The following is a 21,484-nucleotide window of genomic DNA, read 5'->3' on the forward strand; positions in this document are numbered from 1 at the left end:
AAGGCTTCAGTTAAACGGCCAACATGACCTGACCATCCCAGCTGACCTGATGCCGTGAGACTCACTGGCTCCCTTCACACAGTCACAACCTCCGCCTGTTGGCTTTCCGAGAGCTTTCAACCAAACCTCAGGATGCACAATACACTCGGAATTCCAGACTTGCTGCCTTTTAGTTTTCAGAGGCCCTGAGGGGGAGATTATCCTCACGCTACTACAAGACCATGTGGCGACTGCATCGTAGTGGGTATTATTAAACCCTTTGTCGTCCAAAAAAAGGCATTGGCTGATCACTTAACTGGATTATGGGGCAGGCAATGGCAAAACAAAAACTACCGCTAAGCCTGGCTGGTGAGCAGAGGGATGCTGCCCTTATAAAAAGGTGACTCACCTCCTGCCGGCTGCACTCGCAACTCTTCAGCTTGAACACAGCAGAGCTGAGCAGAGCATCAGAGAGCAGGTGAGAGATCTTCATCATAGATGGATGGATGGAAGATGGATGGATGGATGGATGGATGCAGGGATGGAGCACTGGGAGAAGTGATTGATATACCATCACACCATCCCATAGCCACTCTGCAATCGGAAAAGATGTTTTAAATTTTTTAAATCAAAACTGATGTTTGAATTTTAACCTTTGTTGTTTTACTTTTGCTTTTTAGTGCTTGCAAAATTCCATACTTACAGCAAACAAAATACAGATATGTGTGTTTGTGTGTGTGAACACGGGTGCCTTGAAGTAAGCAAACAGTGATAATCATATTTCTGTTATGATAATAATAATAATAATGATAATAGGAGATAAGTAAGGTGAGTGCAGTAGGGAGATAAGTGAGAGGCAGAGGATGCATCAAATTCTGGAGGAAAATCTGAGTGCTTTCGGTCCCTAGAGCACAACATAGGACTGGTCCGGGATGTCTGATTATTTTTCAACAATGCTAGAAGATATCAGAAAAGAAATGATGGTTAGATTCTAAAAATCTGACAGTTGATACGGTAAAAGAAAAAGAAAAAGGCTAGGGGTCAGAAAACATGTTTCTGTCGCTGTCCATGGTACTGAAATCTGCATTTACCTACTTTGCTGGACCCCAGGCAGCAAGAAGTGTGATTCTCAACACATTGTTGCACCTCTGACTTTTCAATTGAGAGTGACTTCATGTGTTTTGGGCGAAAGTTGACTGATCAATATGTCTTGTAAAAAATTGAATTGAATGCAATTGAAGGCATTGCATCTGGCAGTGGTGCTTTCCCGCCCAGCAAGAGTTGAACATCCGCCAACCTTTTAATTGATTGTTCCGTAATAATCCTCATGACGGAGCTGCAGAACTCTTACTTAGTTCACCAGTGAGTCCCAAAATACTGCAGCGAGTCACCAAATGTCTTTCATCCATTTAAGTCTCCTCAAATAGGTGCAGCGATAGTTTGGGAGGAACAGACAGTGACATAATCGTGTGTGTTAATGTGTGTGTGTGTGTGTATGCGTATGTCATGTCTGATTAAGGGGTTGGTTTGAAGTATCAGACCAAAGCTTTGGCTCAAGAGCCCAAACACTACGGGTCTAATCTAATTTCAGGGGATTAACCTTCAGTAGCTTTTAAACAAAAAAAATCAGGCTGGTTGATCTGACAGCTGGCTACTTCAACAACTGAGTTCATGGTGTGTGTGTGTGTGTGTGTGTGTGTGTGTGTGTGTGTGTGTGTGTGTGTGTGTGTGTGTGTGTGTGTAGCCTTTGGCTAAACTGGAGTCTCATTCTGTTTTGCTCCCTCTCCTCAGCAGAACTTGCGTGAAGATTCTCCAAAGATGGCAAAGTAAGTCTTTTGAAGTTCTTCCTTTTGTTTCTGTTGTCACAGTTCATCATGCAAAGAGGTTTTCAGACCCAGAACAGCTGAAAACGTACTGACCCTTATTGACTCTCAATACAGCCGTATTGACAATTGTAACTCATACAAACTCTATTGGTCCTCAAGTGCAAACAGCAATGAATGAAAAAAAATAATTTATTTATATTTTTTATGGTTGTTGTGAGGGAGGTGCATTAGAAAATCTAGAATTCAATGGGAGCTCTGAAGTTTTTCTACCTTCTACCTAAACGACAGTTTCTAAACATTTTTGGGACATTATTAGTGATAATGGCAGCAATAAAACTTAAAACCTTCAACAGCAGGCCTCTTCCTGGAGTACAGCGTGACCTCAGTTGCCTGCCTGGCACCCTCTGGGTCACCCATCACAGTGCTTTATCAGGCCAGCCGGGGGCGCTGCATCAATGGCAGTGGTGCCAATCAGAGGCTCATCGTGCTGCCCAAAATCCTGTGATTGCTTCCAAAAGTTGCTTCTCCTCAGAGCTGCTGGCTGTGGCCAGAGGTCACCCAGCTACTCACAGCAGCCAGCTTAAAGGCGTTTAGCCACAGGTTTGCGAAAAAGCGCTCAATCGATCGATGGTGTTAGCATTTGTAGCTCGCTAAGCTCAGGTGGTCAATCCGGCCGTGGCAAGGTAAAGCTGCTCCACACTTAGCCTTTCCTAAACGGATGAAAGGGAACGAAGGAATTAGTGGGCCGTAGTCGACTTGAGTGAAACCTCCTGGACCTGCAGACTAAACATTAATCCATCTGCTTAGACCAGACTACAATGCTTGTTCACACTCAAAAGCCTCTTATTGTACTAGTACAAATCCTGTTTAAACCAATTTTCACCGTTGATTTATTTGCACTTTCACCTTTTTTAAAAAAAACAGAGTTTTCAAGAAGACCAGCGGAAACGGCGGGGTGAGTCCACGTCTCCTGCCGCCATTGCTGCTCTGTACTTACCGTTAATGGATTAAACAAATCTAATTCTTGTCCTTGGCAGCTGACCCTCTACCTGGGCAAGAGAGACTACCTGGACCATGTGGAGAGGGTGGAGAGTATTGGTATGTTGCTTTATTTCGGTCTTCATTCTCTGACAGCACACCCTCCCCATCCTATCAATATCACAATGAGCGTCTCCTTCAACAGAAGGTGTTGTCAAGCTGGACACAAAAGACTTTGGAGACAGGAAAGGTTAGAGTGGCGGCTGTAGCTCCTGAGATGTTGTTGTATCTGGGTAAAATAACGAGCCGTGTCCCCCGCGCAGTGTTTGTGCAGCTGGCATGCGCCTTCCGCTACGGCAGCGACGACCTGGACGTGATGGGCCTCTGCTTCAGGAAGGACATCTGGATCAAGCAAATCCAGATCTACCCTGATAGCCACAAGCCGGCCCTGAGCAGCATGCACGACATGCTGCTGAAGAAGGCTGGGGACAACTCGTATCCCTTCACCTTTGAGGTACGTCGGAGTCAGAAGCCTTCATCTGTAGCTCCGCCTCTTCCTCCTTAAAGTTATGCCGATTGGCCTGCTCCGTTTCTGAGCAGCTGAAAAGTGAATTCAAAAGGAAGGATATTGTCAAGGAGGATGTTTCAGATTTCACACTTGAAACCTCAGCGGAGGCTGAACCGGGTTCAAAATGCTCAAGTGAAGAGAAGTGAACTGATTGTGTCTTTTCCATTTGGCTCCACAGCTTCCCACCAACCTGCCGTGCTCCGTCTCTCTGCAGCCCGGACCAGATGACAACGGGAAGGTGAACTTGCTGCCGCTAATTCACCATCGAACCATCTTCCAAGGCACCCTTTCTTCACTCTCACACTCTTGTTTATCGCTTTCATTTGTTTTCTAGTCTTGTGGCGTGGACTTTGAGGTAAAAACCTACCTGGCCATGGAAAGGTGCAACCCTGATGAGAAGATTGAGAAAAAGTGAGGGGGCATCGCTGAGGGAACTTCTTGTCTTCTGCTCTCTTTGGTCTCTTTATTTTTATTCATTTGTTTGCTCACAGGGACACCGCTCGCCTCATCATCCGTAAAATCCAGTACGCCCCCAGCCAGGTGGGCGCCGGGCCCAAGGCCGACATCTGCAAAAGCTTCATGATGTCCGACAAGCCGGTCCATGTAGAAGCCTGGATGGACAAAGATGTACAGTAGCAATTTCTTCACTTGCCTAGGTAATGTTAATGTTTTTGTCCAAGGCTCCGGCATTAACTTTGTCTTGTTTCCTGGTTTCTGGGACTGCAGCTCTACTTCCACGGCGAGGCCATCCCCATCCACCTCAAAATCAACAATGAGAGTAACAAAACGGTCAAGAAGTTCAACATCACTGGTCGGTGCCTTTCAGGGTTTCTTTTTCTTTTGCCGTATGACTTTCGACGCTGCCATCGCTTTCTCACAACACTGCCCCCTTCCCCTCATCTCTCTCACAGTGGAACAGACCACCGACATCGTCCTCTACTCCGCAGACAAATACACCAAGTGTGTGTTCACCAAGGAGTTTGGGTACGTGGACCAGAGAGCAGCTAGCGTCGGGAGTGTGAAAGCCATTTATTCACTTTGTTTTGAAGGGTTGTTTTCCTCCTAGCCACCAGAGGTCAGTGCAGTATTGTGTGGTGCAGAATGAAGGTGGATACAGGCGATTTAAATGGAGGTTTATTAATTGATCTATTTATTTATTTATTCTCTTATTTTCTTATGTTTTAAGCTGGTGTAAATTATTGCATTTGATGTTGAAGTGGAAGAAGAATCAAACAGTCTTTGACTGTATTTTAACACGAATCCTTTTGTAATCTGTATCCATTGTGGGAAAAGGCTTATTTGAAGATCCAACGTGCCTTAATGTTTTGTTTTGTTTTGTTTTTTAATTAATACTGAGGACACTTCACCACTTTATCCCCACTATCAGCTGGTAGCTGCTACGTACTGGAGTCTTCCTCAGTTTCAGTTGTGGTTTGTCTCCGCAGCGAGACGGTGGAGCCCAGCGGCAGCTACGAGAACACCCTGTCGATTACCCCTGTGCTGTCCGAAAACAAGGAGAAGCGAGGCCTGGCGCTGGACGGGCGGCTGAAGGACGAGGACACCAACTTGGCCTCCACCACTGTGTACGTTTGACAGTCGTCGACTAGCGCTTATGTGTTGCGCGGGGCAAGAGCAGCAATTTCACTGATGTTTCTTCAGGCTTATAGACGCCCAGGAAAGAGATGTGCTGGGAATCCTGGTGTCCTACAAGATCAAGGTCAACCTGATGGTGGCTGGAGGAGGGTGAGTGGCGAGCAGCTTGTCCTGTCCCCACCATAAAGTCTCTCTCACTTCAACAAAACACACATTGTCCATTTTTTCCACAGCCTTCTGGGAGGCCTGACAGCAAGGTGAGTGGGGTTCAAACATAACGTCCAATCAGCTGCCGGGAGCTGACGGCTGCAGCTGTTCTGACCGCGTGGCTCTTTGTTTCCGCAGTGACGTCACGGTGGAGCTTCCCCTGAAGCTCATGCACCCAAAACCTGAAGGTAAAACCTTGGCAAGGCTCCATTACTACTGTCATACTTTATACTGTATACTTTTAGAGACATACATTTTTATCACAAGGTGCAGCCTCGTGTTACCGGTTATTCAAACCACTCCCCCTTCCAGAAAATATCATAATTAGCCCTCTGTTTACAGCCTGCTACTAAAACGGATTTTTTTTTTTGACCTTCCACCGGTTTGTAACAGAGGCCAAAAACAGACAACACCTGGTTGGGGGTGTGGTCACTAACCTGGGGAAGGGTATCAGTGCCCTTTGTGGCATCACAAACTACTGGTTCCCAGAACTGAGTGTTGTGGGACACACCTTCTGAAGGATGAATTTGAAGGATGTGAATATTTCATTTATGCACAAAGCTTTTTGCTAACACTTTTTTCTTTCTTCTTTCACATCAACCTGCCACCGACTATCATGCAGAGTAAAGACTGAGCTCTAACGTAAGTTTTAAAGCATTTAAAAAAAAAAAAAAAAAAAAAGCGTTTTAAAGCTTTTTTCCATCAACAATGTGGTATTGACACTTAACTTTGTGTTCTTTCATTTAGCCTCCAAAAACGAAGCCCCTTCAGTGTCCAGGTGAGGTTTACATGCAGTGAAGTGAGGTTCAGAATGATCATGTGGTTATATGGTGCAAGTCTGATGCAGCAGATTATTTTAACATTATTATTATTATTATTATCGAAAATGTTTTTCACAGCTTTTTCCAGGGGAGGACATCACTCTGGAGATTCATTTTACAACCAGAGGAAAGGCGGCAGAGTGGAAGAGTCAACAAAAAATAAAAATAAAAAATAGGAGAAATGAAAAAGTGTGAGCTGTGTACAAACAGAAACTGAGCCACTGAGGAGAATTATCGAGCCAACACACCGAGGAAGCTTCAAACCATACAGCATCAGTCCCTTCTCACATACGGATGTATGTCCAGTTGTGTAAATGACGTGATTTAGCTGTAGAGGAAGGATTTGTATCATTCAACAATTATTTTTGAAACGCTAGTGTAGTGTAGAGAATAAGTTTCCTGTTAGACAATAAACACACGGATGTTTGTGGAAGGCGGTGTCTGCTCTTTGTTTTTTTTGTCAACTGTATCCTCCCTCCGGCCGTGTGTTCTATGAAATCAGGTTGCTGTCATACCATCCACAACAACACAATAAAATCCGCTGAAAACTCTTTGACGCTTTGACGTTAGAACTTGGACTATCAACTTCCAGTTTCAGTCTCACACTCCTTCACGCTTGTGTTTCATGAAACCCCATGAAGCACCTGCTTGTCTTCAGATTTTCCTGAATTTAACACGTCACTCTCGGCATCTTCGTTCATTTTTTCCCCCCTGAGTATCTCAGACGGTCTGCTGAGGTCAGGCTTCAGCAGCACATCAAAATGTGAAAACAACATACATGTGAAACCCACGTACAGTACACATCAAAAGACACAAGCAAAAAAATGTGAGACAACTCTGATTTAATGCACATTAAGATGTGAGAAACATCCCCGCATTTAGAGGCCAGGCAGCTCAGGAAGCGTCAGGTATTCATTTCCTGGGATGCTTATCTGGAGAACTGCGTCATTCTTGGTCTCGTCGGCGACCAGCTCGAGGCAGCCAAGGGCAATCTGAGACGTGCTGGAATCAGAGACATTTGGATGAAACCTTCGTTCCAAGCAGAGCCCCGACTGCCAGTTTACACGCGACGTCATGCAATAGAGGGATCGACGGCAGCTAGTTCTCTTCAAACTGGAATCAAACTGCGGACAGACGGGAAACTTACCTCAGCGTCCCTTGAGCAATAACTTGCTGGGTTGCATCTAACAGTGGAACAAATCTCCCTAATTTGTCTTTAAAGCCGGTCAGCAAGTCAGTTTGGACGAACCAGGGGCAAACTGCGTTGAACCGCACGCCATAGCCCAGAGTGGAAGAGGCCTTCTGGAAAAGGGAAACACACAACACACACGTGCATCATGCAAGTTACAGAGGCATGATGGGAAGTAACACGACTGCACATGCAGTGCATGCAGTGCAAGTTTTTGGCTCTCAGGTTTCTTCCATTCTTCCATGGAAGAAACCTGAGAACCAAAAACTTTTTCGGCGTATGTGGTGGATGAGCAACTCGGTTGAAATGAACAGGCCGCCATGTTGGATCCTGGTGTAAGAGTGACTCACCGCCATGGCTCGAGTGAAGCCGATGACTCCATGCTTGGTGGCCGTGTAGACAGGTGTGCACGGCAGTGCATAAAGGCCTGTAGGTACAGGAGGAATAACATTCTTAGTTTGGGAGGGAGGAGAGAAAGATGATAAACTGGTAAATTCAACTGTGGGTGAAACTTATTAAAAAAGGAGCAGCATATGATAATCAGCCATAAATGGAAATTAGCGAAAACAAATTATGTTCTCCATTAAACTAGCAGGAACTATCAGGAAGCAGTGGCGGCCGTGCATTTCACACCTAGGCCATCAGTGAGACCATATTTGGTCTATCCTAAATTAATACACCTCATAATATTCTCAATATGACACTAAGGCTCGTTGATCCATACAGAATCACACTTCCACATTACATCACCTTCATGGAGGTGACCTAGTCGGACAACACTTAGTTTCCCGAGCATTTAAATCACAATTAAGACAAAGTAACTAAGGCCACTGATACTGTCAAAACTTAAAAAATAAAATTCAATTTGAAGAGATTCCTCAAAAAAGTTTTAAATTAGTCCACCAAAGCTGCACTCTGAGCTTTAACTCTTGTCCAAACTTGTCCAATAAACTGTGCCATGTCGCCGATACGTATGACAGACCAGCAAGACGATAACAAAACAAACTATTGAACCATTAAGTTATGAAACAATGAACACAATGGTGCAGCGGATGCATCCAAAGCATCACATTAGCCACGTTATAAATTTCAGATGATTCGATAACTAAATCTCTATATTCTCCTTCAAACATTGTGGATTTTGCTGTGGTGGCAACCGGATCTCTGGGTTGAGTTCAGTCTTCAAGGTCCTCAGGGCTCATCCAATCACAGGATGCGTTGTTAAGTTCAGCATAAAGCCAGCTTGCTGTGCTTAGCATCGCATATTCGGGATCTGATTGGCTATCGCAACTAACTGTGGTCTGTTCACTTACAGCACACAGGAGCCTGCAATGATTCTACCGGCCTAAGGCAGATTTCATATGACCTGGCAACACAAGCTAGCTGAAATATGATTGGATAGAAACTCTACCGTGATTTACAATAATGGAAGCAATGCAATCAAGTGGATATTATATGATATGAAAAGAACAGACTATGGAGAATAACTTTATTATCATATTTACGGGAAAATGTACTTTTTAAAGTATGTTTAGGCCAAGCAGAAAAAGCCTTGCTGGCCCTGACGGCCTGCCTCCGTCAGGAAGTGACTTCACTGCGCCGTCCACGTGTTTGATCAGTCGTTCCTGCTCCTGAGACTGTTTCAATAAATAACAACTGAGGTGAAGACACTGCTGAAACAACATTGATAGTAACGATAGCATAGACTTAGCATAGACAGCTAAAATGGTTTTCTAAGCTACAGGAAAACTAAACAATCTGACAGAAACTCCTAGAGCGCCACCCTCTGGCTATCTGAAATCTGAAAAAAAAAGTTTTGTTGTATTGTACAAAAAAGAGGGTCAAACTATAGATCAATCAGTTTTTGCTTATGACGCTTATATGGGCTGATGTGCAACTCATCTGTTTCTATAATGGTAAATATTTATACATTCTCCTGACTTATTTCTCAAATTTTGTTGTAATTCAAAAAAATTTCCTTTTTGCATTTGAAAACAATGTATATACGTAAATTATTTTTTTCTCTTGTTTTCTTTTTCCGTTTTCTCCTCCCTCACATTTTTTCCTTCTGCTTGCATGTGATTAGTGGCTGATGATTACCAGGTGTGTACCTGCTCCTCATTTATATCTGCCACCCCTGTTACCACCTCACAGCGTAACTTGACAAAGGCCGAGACGTGCTGAAACGTTGTTGAATAAATAGTTGCATTTGGAGTGGAGTTTGTGGTGGTTTTCTCTGTTTTTCTTCTTATGTTACACGCCACCACCAGCACCTCGAAGTTTCTACGGTCGTTAGCGCAGCACCTGCATTAGGTTACTTCCCTTGGAAGGCTTCATCTCAACTCCCTAGGAAGACTGTATAGATAACACACATTCCAACTCTGGCCAGTAACCTTCCCATCCTTTCGCCTTCTGTTTTACAATTGTCTCTTTGTCCTCCTTATATGGAAATGTGCATGATGACGAGACCTGTGTTTAAGGAGGTGATGTTCTAACTATTCTCAGGGAGATTGTGAGAGCTTCTGCACATCTGGACACACAACCTCCTCCTCAGGCACCTGTTTGATACCCGACTTCTTTGTAATAAACCTGTTTTTATACAACCAAGTCGGTGTCAACGAGGATTCCTTCAACATCCACACTTCACTGCTGCAGCCTGAAGAATCCACCATACCTGCCATGGAAGCGATGTTGACCACAACGCCTCCCTTTCCACCAGCGGGTTCGCTCATGTAGTCCAGCGCCAGATAGGTTACCCTGATTAAACTCACCTACACACAGAGGCGTTATATATATATATATGCAAGCATGTACATACAAAGGTACAAATTGTATTTATGTACATGTTTCTGTAGTATATGTATGGTGTGTCTATATTTATAATAATGTTATATGTATATATTTGTATTATATATTTTGTCGTGAATGCGCATAAACATATTCAATTGATTATGTTTTGTTGTGTACATGAATAACATTTACAATTTACATAGTTTTTAGATAGATTTAGATAGAGTTATTAACAAACTCAAGGTCCAGTTCACAAGATGCAGAGCAGCTTTCAATCAGAATAAATATTTTCTAGAGAAACAGTGTGTGTGTGTGTGTGTGTGTGTGTGTGTGTGTGTGTGTGTGTGTGTGTGTGTGTGTGTGTGTCCATTTCTATCTTAAATGGAACCAAGTCAGCCTAGCAGAATCGACTCTCACCAGGTTTACGGACACGCATGTCTCCCACGATATCTCGTTCATGATGCCGACATTATTGCAGAGGATGTCAATCCCACCAAAGGTCTCCACAGTCTTGTGTAAGGCAGCTTGAAGGAGCAAAAAAAGACAACAGGATGAAACCACGAGACCCCTGTGGCCCCCCCGACCCGAACTGTAACAGCAGTATGCGAGTGACGAGCTCAAACTCAGTTCGTCATACAAATTTCTCCGTGCCTAGTGGGACTCAGTATGTAAAAAGGTGGGCATTGCCTTATTACATATTATATATAAGAGACAGATACTGCAAAGAGGTTGAGTTAAGCGTTTTGTGTGTCACTGCTATACAACCACACACCTAATCAAGGCGTGTCTTTTATGTGTTGTGCATACTAAAGAATTACCAGCGTTTACGGCTCCATACAGTCACTGACTGTTGTCGTGGTGAGAGACAGTCAGTATCTCGACTGCATGTTATTACACAAACTGATCTAGTGGGCTGCAATGACACAACTGGAAAACACATGGACACACCACCAGCCCAGCAACCCAAAAGACGAAGAGGAGGAGCCTGGAAACAACCTCAATACCAAGCGCAAAAGCGAGAGCCACACACTTGACTGATGAGGAAGCTCAAGTGACGCCAGTGGCAAGTTCAGAGGGTTCCCCATCGCCACCTACTGGAGCGTGAACGAGCCAATGGCGTTAGTTGGGTTGATTATTCCCCTCCAGTGTTTCCATACTGGGATATAAGAACAGCAGTCCACTTTAATGGTCAAACTGGTGTGTGTGTGTGTGTGGGTGTGTGTGTGTGTGTGTGCGCATTACCTTTGACCTGCTCCTCAGACTCCACATTGCACTGGAAGAAAAGTGTCTTCTCTGCTCCAAACTGTTTGTCGAGAGTCTCTTTAACGGCCCTCCCTGCGGCATCATTCACATCCAGGAAGGAAACCTAAGCAGACAAGTCAACTACTTATTCTTTCATTTTTTTAAAAAAACATCCTGAAGGTTTTCAGCTTTTATGTAACAGCATTCTCTATGGCTCATCATCCAAAGTCCTCAATAAACTCCAGTACATCCAAAACTGCGCTGCTCGCCCCCAAACCCACCCTGCTCCTGTGAACACATCACCCCTGTCCTTCAGAAGCTCCACTTGCCCCTATCCCCTCCTCTGGGTGAAGGAGGGGCATGAGGATCCTCTTCCTCACCAACAAAGCCCTACACAACCAGGCAAAAATGTTATACGGATAAAATGTACCAATATTCTTATTATTCGGGGCTGAGCCTCAGCGAAGTCCTGCTCAGATCCGAGCAGGTCTTCGCAAGGCGAAGACTCGATTGTATTTGTAACGTTTCTTCTTCTTCACTATTATTATTATTACAGTTCCGCCGCCGTTTTATGGCTCATTTTGACCCCCTGACCATAGAAAATATGTAAATTAAATTTGCCACCTAGGTCAAAAATTGGTGAAAATTTCATAAAATGAAGAGAAAAAGACAAAATTCCACTCTCTAGCGCCCCCTAGAGGCGTCCAAACGTTTTAACTGGCGTAAAAAAATTAGAAATGGCGCAAGCTTCCACTAGGAAAGTCAAAAAAATATGGGGGAAAATTCCACGCGTTCGTCTCGTCAAGCCCGACATTTCGTACGCTCTCTTTTGTCGCCCGACAAACAGGAAGTGAGTTATTTCCACTTTTATTTTGCCTGTTTTTGCCCTTTTTGGAAAACTTTTTCCTTCTAGGAAGGTCGTAGAGACATGGGGCCAACACCCATGGGTGCGGGCAATTGGGTGGTATTTGCTGATATGCTGACCTTTGACCCCACACAAACCGGAAGTGAGCTATCATCACTTGTTTGAAATACAGTGAAGACATACTGCTCAGAAAGCACAAGTCCGACGGGCTTGAAAATTCAGTATGACATAGACTGGACCTTCAAACCAAAGAATCATCAAAAAAAAGTGAAATTTTCCAACCATTTTCGTGCAACGGCCCTCCAAAGTCGACGCACATTGAAAATTGACCAAAAATCGCGAAAAATCCAGTTGCAAAAATTCAAATGCCTCTAGCCTCCTCTAGGAAGGTCCAAACGACATGGGGCAAAAACCCACGCGTTCCTTGGATAGAGACCTACATTCTGACACCCTGTCCTTTGACCCCTGACAAACCGGACGTTAGCTATTTTCACTTGTTCCACAATCCACAATCACAGAACTCAACAACCGTGAATGCTGCAAGGTTCAAGCCTTTTGTATTACACAGACCAGACTGTCAGAAGGTCAACGTAAAAAGAATGGTCCGGATGCGTTGCACCGTTTTCATTTTATAGCCCTTTAAAGTTGATGCATGTGAAAATTGAACTCAATGAAAAAAACACATAGGAAAACGAAAAATGCACCTAGCGCCCTCTAGGAACATCGAAAAATTGTGCAACAAAAACCCACGCGTTCGTCTCATCAAGCTCTACGTCACGTACACTCTAATTTTTAAAATTCCACAAACAGGAAGTGAGATATTTGAAATTCTTAGAGCTCGCGCCAACGAAAAAAAAAAAAGTCAGTTTTGTCACTCACCACGCCTACACCGTTATTCACACCCCAGATAACTATATATAGTTAGATTGCTGAAGCCCTTAGCTAAAAGATGATACCAATATCTTTCGTGTAGACGCCTAAATGGCTGAGTTCTAAGCTTAGATGTCCAAGGTGGTAAAAGCGGAAAAAGCGGAGCTCGCGGAGCTGGAGGCGCTAACTGTGCTGCACACACTCTATACTGTACACACACACTCTATACTGTAAATGGCTGCAGTTTCCTTCACAAAAGTGCTATAGACGTCATCCAAACATCCACGTGTTTGTCTCATCAAGACCTATATTTTACATTTGACAACCACTTCAAAAAAAAAGCAGGTCAAAAATCATTTGTATACACAGGCTTATGATGATTAATCAGACCTCTTCTCCCTCTTTGTCAACACATACATAAATAGCTGCCGTTTCCTTTAGAAAAGTGCTACAGACATCATTCAAACACCTACGTGTTTGTCTCATCAAAGCCTATAATTTACATTTGACAGCATCTTTCAAAAAAAATAAACAAGGTTGAAAAATCTGCATCATTTGCATAGACTTCTTTCAGCAGATGTCACCAAGCGTCGGCAGAGGACGGGGGTCAATTGCGGGCATCGACAGGGGTCGGGCGTCATCGGGGGTCATCGGGGGTCGCGTCGGCCACGGCGGCTCAGCCCCGCAAACGCTGCTTGCAGCTTTAATTATTATTATTATTATTATTATTATTATTATTATTATCATTATTATCATTATTATCATTATTATTATTTGGACATCAGGTCAGCTCGAGTCTCAACAGGCATCAGAAGACACTGTAGCAAAAACCTGCATGAATAAAGACAGTAATTCTGCCCCATAAACAAACCGAGATCGTCAGAAACACGCACAAGGTTGATATCTTCCAGTAGGTTCTCCTACTTGTAGGATGGGACAAATGCAGGGAGCTAATGTCACTCGACAAATTACAGAAGGGGCAACAAACTGATGTTTTAATAGTGCACATGCAAACCACCAGTGAAAAGCAAATCCAATGTGAAAAGATTCAGCATTGTAGAGCAGCTGTTACCTTGACGCCATTCTGCAGCAGTATTTCCGTCACGGCCTTCCCAATCCCCTGCGCCGCTCCAGTCACCACGGCCACTTTACCTGTCAGAGCCATTTCTACTGTGCAGCACTACGACACACGCAGGTGATCTGACTCGCTTGACTTTGATACAGCAAACACTTAGAACAAGAAAAACAACTATGCATCTCTGCCAATAGTTAAATATTAACCAATCCCTCAACGATAGAGTGACTGTTGACTACACGAAAAACAGGACACTTGGCCCGGCAATGAGATAGTCATGGTTCACTCAAAGATTTCAATATATTTCAAGTATGCTTCCTCTGTATGGATAGAAATTTGTTTTTTCATCATTTTATCACTTTCTAAAAAAAAACAAAAAAATATGCTTACAACCACAACCTAGACTAGAGGCTTTTACATACAAAGTTGTCATACAGAAATTTCACATGCAAAAAAAAAAAAAAAAATTCATTAAATCTCAAACTCTTTCAATCTCTCTTTCCAATTGCCACCATTACCACCAACACTTATTTTTGGTATGTATTTTTTTTGTAAAAAAAAAAAAATAAGCAGAAATTCTGAATTACTTTGACTATACTTACACTCAGACATATAAATGGATAGATTACTGCAGACTAGTATAAAATCAATTACATAATATGAATATATAAACTGCAATACATAAGTTTATCATAAAGTTATAAAATTATAAAATAATTTTCAAAAAATTAAAGTAATAGTATTACTACTAGTAGACTAATAATAATAATTATAAGTGAAAGGTGTCCGAGATGTCAGTTGTGTGGGGGTCAGGTGTTGTGGGCCAGTTTGAAAAGGTGGGTTTTGAGTTTGTTTTTGAAGGAGGTGAGTGAGTCCCATGAGGAGTTCCAGAGGAGTTCCAGAGGGCCAGAGTGTAATGCGTTCCTTTGAGTAACTTTACACTTTGACTTCTAAAGAAGTCTCTTATGTCCATTTTTCTTTTTTTGGACATACAGACACCTGGTTGCGCCAAATTACCAATTAACATACCAACACACGCACACACAGACACACATTCAAATGTTAATGTAAATGTAACCGCTGATATTATAATCCTTCTACCTGACGTGACCCAGGCAGAACAAACGCCCAACATGTCAACAACTTACAGTAGCAGATCGGACTGCAGCGAAGACGAGCAACGCCTTTCTTTTTTCTTTTTTTTTTCACCGGAGAGCAAGTAGTCCACGCGCTGTTTCTAACCAGATGGAGTGACAGCGGGGACAGCCAATCACACATTATTAGCAAGAAACGGCAGAGCCAATCGAAGAGCTTGGGGGCGGTCTCGAGGGAAACAGGCTTCGGCAATAGCGGCCGTTTTCCGTTGGGGGGGACACGCAAATTACGTCCGTGACTACTACTACTACTACTACATGAGGATTCAGAGAAAACCGATAAAGGTGAAACAGAACGGGTCACCATGTTTGGACAAGATGCTACAGAGCAAAGCAAACGTGATCTTGGCACCGTTCTTGCCGCAGCAGCTGATATGATGTTACTGATACCGTGTTAATACAACTTTAGCTATTTGTCCCCCTTCGACTATATTCAGCGAGTATTCAGAGTCCTCTAGGCACTGGCGACAAATCTAGTGACTTTTTCTGGTGCTCTCGTAGACTTCCTATCGCTCGAACGAACCGCGCATGTGCAAAGCCAAACGGAGGAACAAACCAAATATTCGTTTAGAGCCAACCAACAGTTCGGCAAAAGCGTTCGCGCTAGCAGACACTCGCTTAATGTCGCGGAATGTAATTTTTATTAATGGTTGGAAAAACAAGTTGTATAAGTTAACTTGCCTCATCGCGTCCATGCGCCTACTGTACCGTTTGTACCTACTTTACAGTTTGTTGTTCTTAAAAAAACACCACTCCTCGTTAGTATAGTGGTGAGTATCCCCGCCTGTCACGCGGGAGACCGGGGTTCAATTCCCCGACGGGGAGACCATTTTTTAAATTTTTTTTTTATTTTCTTCTTCTTCTCTTTTTTTTTTCTCAAACCTATTTTGAAACCTCTCAACTTCTCAAAAAAAATGTCAGTCTTCACACTGAAGGGCCACTCGCGTCCTTTATAATGTCAGATTAAAGGCGAGAGATGTGTGCAGAAAAGTACCCGGCACCGTCCTGTCCTCACAAAAACACACACACCAGTCCGACTCGCCGACCCTGCCGCCAGGGTTATGTCATACACTGCTCACACAGACGGAAGTTCCTAATTTGGGCTGCAGGATGTCCGCTGCAGACTCAGGAAACGCCATATTTGGGCTGAAGCGGAGCAGTTTGTCCTGCGGAGAGAGTTGGCTGAGGGATGAGTGACAAAGTCAGAGCCCATTGGCTGTTCACACCCACCCACGCGCGCGCGCGTACACACACACACACACACACACACACACACACACACACACACAAGCGCACTGTTGGCTGCTGGCATGAATACAAGAATACAGAGGGAGTGTCTGTTGGCACTAATATATTTTGATTTATATGGTTATTTTCATTGAGGGTAATTATTTTTAATCTCGATCATGCCCTCTTCTGTCATTTCTTTCAGAATTTTTTCAGGTTTTGTCATTGAAATGCTGTTTTTGTCGAGAACTCTCTCTCTCTTGTTGCATTTTTTGCTGTACTGTAAGCATTGTACAGCAGCCCTGCAGACTGCTGCTGAGACAGACAGACAAACACACACACACACACACACACAAACCAGTGGATGTTGATGAAATGATTGAGTTTGAATCCACAATTAAACGACAGCTCAGAACGTGCAGGTTTTAAACTTTTTATTCTTGCAGCTCAACAAGTCGAGTAACAACATTCAGAACCTACTCAGTAGGTGAAGGTAAAACATGTGACCACACGTGTGAGCATCACATGACCATTATGTAAACGGTCTCAATTTGAGTCATTTTCACGGCAAGTATATAATACATGTCTGTAACCAAAGTGTCCCGGCAGGGATTCAACTCCTGCCACCGGTCACCTGTGATAACTGCAGGTGACCTCTGACCTAAAAGTCAATTCAGTCTGAGGTCTAAGGTCACATAACGCAGGGCAACCTCCTCGTCTGTTAGCAGATGTTGGAGCTGTGGGGGGAGTTCACCTCTGACTGAGGGGAGGAGCAGGAGGAGGAGTACAGGTGTGGGGAGGGTGAGGAGGTGTAGAAACAGGGGGAGGCGCTCTGCACACTGAGGGAGGAGGAGAAGGAGGAGGAGGAGGTGGCGGGGAAGACGACGGGGGAGGAGGAGCCATGAGCGGGGGAGGAGTAGGTCGAGCAGGGGGAGGAGGTAGGAGGGGAGGAGAAGGTGGGGGGCTTGGCAGAGGGGGAGACGTTCCTGTCACCGCGGCGCTCCCGCTGCCTCAGGTGGATCTTGGCGTGCCTCTTGCGCTCGTCGCTGCGGGCAAACTTGCGTCCGCACTCGCTGCAGGCGAAGGGCTTCTCGCCCGTGTGCGTGCGGATGTGCGTGGTCAGGTGGTCGCTGCGGCTGAAGCTGCGCATGCAGATGCGGCACTGGAACGGCTTCTGGCCCGTGTGCATGCGCACGTGGCGCGTCAGCTCGTCGGAGCGGGAGAAGCGGCGGTCGCAGCCCTCAGCCGGGCAGGCGTGCGGCCGCTCCTGAGGCGGCGTCTTGCACTGCCTCCCCGCGCACGACTTCCTGGTCCGGCCAGACTTGGTCAGGTGGCCCAGGATGGAGGCGGAGGCGGTCTGGATCTGGGAGGAGAAGGCTTTGATGGTGGAGAGTGGCGTGAGTGGCAGGGCCGTCGGGTGAAGGCTCTGCTTCTGGTCCTGCTCGTGTCCGAGCTGGCTGTCCCGCTGCGGCAGCAGGTAGTCTGGGAGCATGGACATCACCATGGAGGGCGGCTGAAGGCCCAGTCTGTGGGCCGAGGTGGGGTAAGGTGGTGGCGGGCCCTGGGACTGGAAGGGTTGGCGGAGCGGTTGGGTGTCAGCGGCGGGGTGCAGGGGGTCGGGGCCGACGGCACCGGTGCTCGTCGACGTTGCAGAGAAGATGGAAGCAACGTCGCTGTTGAAGCTGCCACCGAAGAGCGGCTGAGCCTGCGATGGAGATATCACGGGTAATGTCACTGATGGTGAAGGTGCAGAGAGGCTGCAGGTCGCAGGCGGCGAGGCCGCCATGCTGACCAGTCCCGTGAATAGGCTGAGAAGAGGCTCCGCCCACAGCCCACCTCCACCAGAGGCCGACGTGGACGGTTCAAAGGTGAAGCGGCCGCTGTAAGCAAGTGGTGGGAGGCGGGGAGTGAGTGGAAGATTCTGCAGGTCGGGGAGGTCCAACTGTGAGTCTGAGAGAGAAGAAGGAGAAGGAGAAAGTCAGAAAACTGTGACACTCTGACAGTTCAGCTATCTCACTTCTTTCTTATTTCTCAGAATGACTATGTAGAAACAGAAATCGACTGAACTCTTTGCAATCATTGAACAATGTCAACCTGTTGTTTACAAAAATTAAGGGGTAGGGGACTTCATTCTGTATATAGCGATAGTAAGATAGTCCTAACAATGAGTGTGTTTGATCATACTTTGATTTCCTCTAGTTCACCTATCCTGGAGGGAGAACACACCTCCATGCAACTGAGACACCAACAACTACACTATCTGATGAGAAACAAAGTGTGAGTGTAATTGTGATTTAGTACTATGTCCCTGGTAAAACAGAGAGTGTTCTCAGGTCAATATATAGTGAAGGTTAATTTCTAGAACTACTTCTTATCTCGATTGCTGCCACAAATTAAATATTAGAATATCATCATATTCATATTTTCCTTTTGCAGAGGGTGAGTGAGACTATGCATTGATTGTAATGTTTAATTACTTTAATTTGTTAGTGCTGCTGGGTTGTTTAAGTGTTGTTAAAGAGTTGTTTAGGGGGTCGGAAAAAAACATAGTGCATAGTGTACTGTACTGTACTTAAGTTGATTTTTCAGGTGTCTGTACTTTGCTTGAGTAATTCTTCTTCTAACATCCTTATACTTCCATTCCTTACATTTGTACAAAAATATCTGTACTTTCTACTATTTATACAGAAAACATTCTTGTTACTTTTGTGTTCAAAAGAGTTTAAAGACATAAATTAGCTATTTGAACTATGGTGCTATGTAGTTAAATATAAAACTGGATCATATTATAGACAGAGATTATTTTTATCTTTACTTTTTACTTAAGTACATTTCAGAATATGTACTTGATTAAAGGAGTTGAATCTTTTACCAGGGTATTTCACAGAAGGTGAATACTTTAGCCACCTCTGTTTAAGTGGCACAGCACACAGCAACACGTGCACAACCGAACTTCTCACAAATCAACAGCCAGAATTTCTTTTTCTGATCATTCACTGGACATGAGCAGATGACCGGTACTGCCAGCTCCTCACCTCCTTGCTCCCCGAGCTCCCCGCACAGCATGCCGGCCGCCTCCGCCGCCAGCAGCGACCCTCCCGCCGCCGCGTTCTGCAGCAGCAGACGAAGCTCCTCCAGCTTCGAGTAGCCGTCCAACGGGGACAGGGGCAGTGGGACACAGGCCGGGGGTTCGGCCAGGAGCAGCTCGGCTTTGGTCGCTGCCATCTCTCCAGGGTGGGAAGAGGAGCTAGACGCGGCTGCCGGCGTGCTGCTCTGCCGCTCCTGGAGCTCCCGAGCGCGGGGACGTTCCTTTGGGGGAACCGAGCCGGTGCGCGGCTGTGGAGAGACGCCGTTGCCGGACTCGAGCTGTCGCTGCTGGTCCTGATGCCCGGAGGGATCCAATGCTGGAGGGTGTTCAGGTCCCGGCTCCGGGCTCCTGGCTCCGGCAGGACACTAAGGTATTCAAGGCTGAGAACGTAATATCATCAGGGAAAGTAAACAACAACAAGCGCCCACTTCCGGTCAGTGTTTAGTGACAGGTGGTCTCGACTTGAACTTGGGCTCTGTCAGCTCGCCTGGCGGAGGATTCCCGGCTTTATATAGACTCCTGCGTGACGTACATTCCCAAATATGGCAGGGAGGAAGCCCATATTTGGTCAAAGGGGTGAACGTGCAGGCCGGGCGCAAACGGCGGTGCCGAGGCTCCCTTGCGGTTTTTGTGCTGCACTTTCTGGAGCGTGAACGAATTTAGGGGGACTGTGACGTCACGGCGGGCCGGTGCGGGTGTCCCCTGGTGGGCCAGCAGGCAGTTTGGGGTCCACTGGGAGTCCCGCCAGCCGCCATGGCCGGAAACAACGGAGACACATCGTGGGCCGCAGTAAGCCCGGTTCAGGCGTTGTCACGTGGTAGGCGTCATCACTTCCCCAGGCCTTATTTGGGCGTTTTCCTGTCAGGATGCTCCTGGAGACCCCGCCCATTCCTGCAGATCAGCTCACATAGAATTATGAGGAAGTGCAAACCCAAGGAAAGAAAAAGTGGGTGGTGGGGGAGGGGTGTTAAATAACAAATCGGCTCAGAAATTACTTAGACATTTCACTGCACCTCAGATTTAGTGCTTTGACTTTCGTTCTTACGCTACGCAATGACGACGTGTCCTGTTGTACTGCTGTATACCAAATAACGCCGGCTGGTTGAGAGATTTTCAGCCGAATCGCGGAAGTTTTCAACTACTGACAGCAATTGTATGCAGTGTTTCCACAAGACTCGAGATTTAACAGCTTCAGCTATTGTTGGTTGTTCTTTTTTTAGGTTTGTGGTAACAGTTTCATTGCAGCTCGCCGATAGTGACTGAACTATAGCGTTGAAGAGTAAAGACATGGTGTCGAAGAGGCGTTTGATCGGTCAATCAACAATAATCTCTGATCTAGCTAGGACACGGTCCTCTGATCATGCTGTTCAACTGCAACGCAGATTACGTTTTTTAAAAAGATAATTATTGTATTGTTATTGTGGTTTTCCTATTATAGGACAGAGATGTCTGTCTGTTTGTATTTATTTAGAACCATATTACAAAAACAATTACATCTGCCCTCTTAAATACCACTAAATGTGGATGTACAACAGTTATGTTGACTGGACGCTTTCAATAAAAAATAGGCAATAAGGACATCTGTAATATCTTATATTGAACTCGAGGTTGTCATCACGGACCAAGGTAATCAGGATGCTCATACTATCTTAAAAGAGAAAAAGTTATGCTCATACGAAAACAAAAATACTTTGGAGGATGCGGGCATCGATCCCGCTACCTCTCGCATGCTAAGCGAGCGCTCTACCATTTGAGCTAATCCCCCGCCTGTACAGCAAGGTGTTGCTTTCCTTTTTGTAGTCCAAAACCTAACCCGTGGCGGAAATGCAGTAATGGTTTAAACAAATTTATACTGTTTGGTCAAACATTCACTGACCTCGCACTCTGAAACATTCTGCTGACGTCTTCCTGTTACACGTCGTCTCGTCAATAATTAACAAGTACAGTAAGTTTAGTGAAACTAGGAGAGCAGATGAGAGTTGTTTTGTTTTGTTTTGATGGTTTGTTTTTAC

At 45.1% G+C, this 21,484-nt stretch overlaps 3 protein-coding genes, 1 long non-coding RNA gene and 2 other non-coding genes across 6 annotated transcripts; 2 read left to right on the forward strand and 4 right to left on the reverse strand.

Annotated features, from left to right (window-relative positions):
* Window positions 1-1,773: 1,773 nt before the first annotated feature.
* arr3a (arrestin 3a, retinal (X-arrestin)) lies at window positions 1,774-6,679 on the forward strand. The gene is made up of 17 exons (XM_076022374.1): window positions 1,774-1,805; window positions 2,730-2,760; window positions 2,843-2,903; window positions 2,989-3,033; window positions 3,107-3,297; window positions 3,530-3,589; window positions 3,686-3,762; window positions 3,843-3,978; window positions 4,078-4,162; window positions 4,263-4,335; window positions 4,797-4,934; window positions 5,011-5,094; window positions 5,178-5,201; window positions 5,290-5,339; window positions 5,774-5,793; window positions 5,899-5,929; window positions 6,051-6,679. Exons 1-15 carry the CDS (start codon window positions 1,798-1,800, stop codon window positions 5,776-5,778), a joined length of 1,068 nt encoding a protein of 355 aa, XP_075878489.1. The 5' UTR covers window positions 1,774-1,797; the 3' UTR covers window positions 5,779-5,793; window positions 5,899-5,929; window positions 6,051-6,679.
* Window positions 6,680-6,797: 118 nt separating this feature from the next.
* Window positions 6,798-14,157, reverse strand: LOC142885677 (15-hydroxyprostaglandin dehydrogenase [NAD(+)]-like). The gene is made up of 7 exons (XM_076022375.1): window positions 14,001-14,157; window positions 11,194-11,317; window positions 10,369-10,475; window positions 9,836-9,932; window positions 7,512-7,588; window positions 7,120-7,274; window positions 6,798-6,974 (listed from the first exon to the last, which is right to left on the reverse strand). The coding sequence occupies exons 1-7, from the start codon at window positions 14,091-14,093 to the stop codon at window positions 6,851-6,853; spliced, it is 777 nt and encodes a 258-aa protein (XP_075878490.1). The 5' UTR covers window positions 14,094-14,157; the 3' UTR covers window positions 6,798-6,850.
* Window positions 11,810-12,501, reverse strand: LOC142885679 (uncharacterized). Its single transcript, XR_012926319.1, has 2 exons — window positions 12,341-12,501; window positions 11,810-12,214 (listed from the first exon to the last, which is right to left on the reverse strand). It is a non-coding gene; the product is annotated as an uncharacterized LOC142885679 (long non-coding RNA).
* Window positions 14,158-15,910: 1,753 nt separating the features above from the next.
* trnad-guc (transfer RNA aspartic acid (anticodon GUC)) lies at window positions 15,911-15,982 on the forward strand. The gene has a single exon. It is a non-coding gene; the product is annotated as a tRNA-Asp (tRNA).
* Window positions 15,983-16,803: 821 nt separating this feature from the next.
* LOC142885666 (early growth response protein 1-like) lies at window positions 16,804-20,108 on the reverse strand. Its single transcript, XM_076022358.1, has 2 exons — window positions 19,420-20,108; window positions 16,804-18,334 (listed from the first exon to the last, which is right to left on the reverse strand). Exons 1-2 carry the CDS (start codon window positions 19,607-19,609, stop codon window positions 17,106-17,108), a joined length of 1,419 nt encoding a protein of 472 aa, XP_075878473.1. The 5' UTR covers window positions 19,610-20,108; the 3' UTR covers window positions 16,804-17,105.
* A 1,056-nt stretch (window positions 20,109-21,164) lies between these two features.
* trnaa-agc (transfer RNA alanine (anticodon AGC)) lies at window positions 21,165-21,237 on the reverse strand. Its single transcript has one exon. It is a non-coding gene; the product is annotated as a tRNA-Ala (tRNA).
* Window positions 21,238-21,484: the final 247 nt, after the last annotated feature.

This window comes from Nelusetta ayraudi, unplaced genomic scaffold (genome assembly GCF_046127955.1).
Source record: "Nelusetta ayraudi isolate G7.1 ecotype Tasmania unplaced genomic scaffold, CSIRO-AGI_Nayr_v1 ptg000011l, whole genome shotgun sequence".
NCBI lineage: Eukaryota > Metazoa > Chordata > Actinopteri > Tetraodontiformes > Monacanthidae > Nelusetta > Nelusetta ayraudi.

Coding starts and splice junctions, on each gene's coding strand:
- arr3a (XM_076022374.1), top strand. Junction 3,034..3,106: donor AGACTTTGGAGACAGGAAAG/GTTAGAGTGGCG, acceptor TCCCCCGCGCAG/TGTTTGTGCAGCTGGCATGC. Junction 5,202..5,289: donor CTGGGAGGCCTGACAGCAAG/GTGAGTGGGGTT, acceptor TTGTTTCCGCAG/TGACGTCACGGTGGAGCTTC.
- LOC142885677 (XM_076022375.1), bottom strand. CDS start 14,093: ATGGCTCTGACAGGTAAAGTGGCCGTGGTGACTGGAGCGGCGCAGGGG. Junction 7,589..9,835: donor CAACATCGCTTCCATGGCAG/GTATGGTGGATT, acceptor CTGTACCTACAG/GCCTTTATGCACTGCCGTGC. Junction 6,975..7,119: donor ATTGCTCAAGGGACGCTGAG/GTAAGTTTCCCG, acceptor CTCTGATTCCAG/CACGTCTCAGATTGCCCTTG.
- LOC142885666 (XM_076022358.1), bottom strand. CDS start 19,609: ATGGCAGCGACCAAAGCCGAGCTGCTCCTGGCCGAACCCCCGGCCTGT. Junction 18,335..19,419: donor GGAGCTCGGGGAGCAAGGAG/GTGAGGAGCTGG, acceptor CTTCTCTCTCAG/ACTCACAGTTGGACCTCCCC.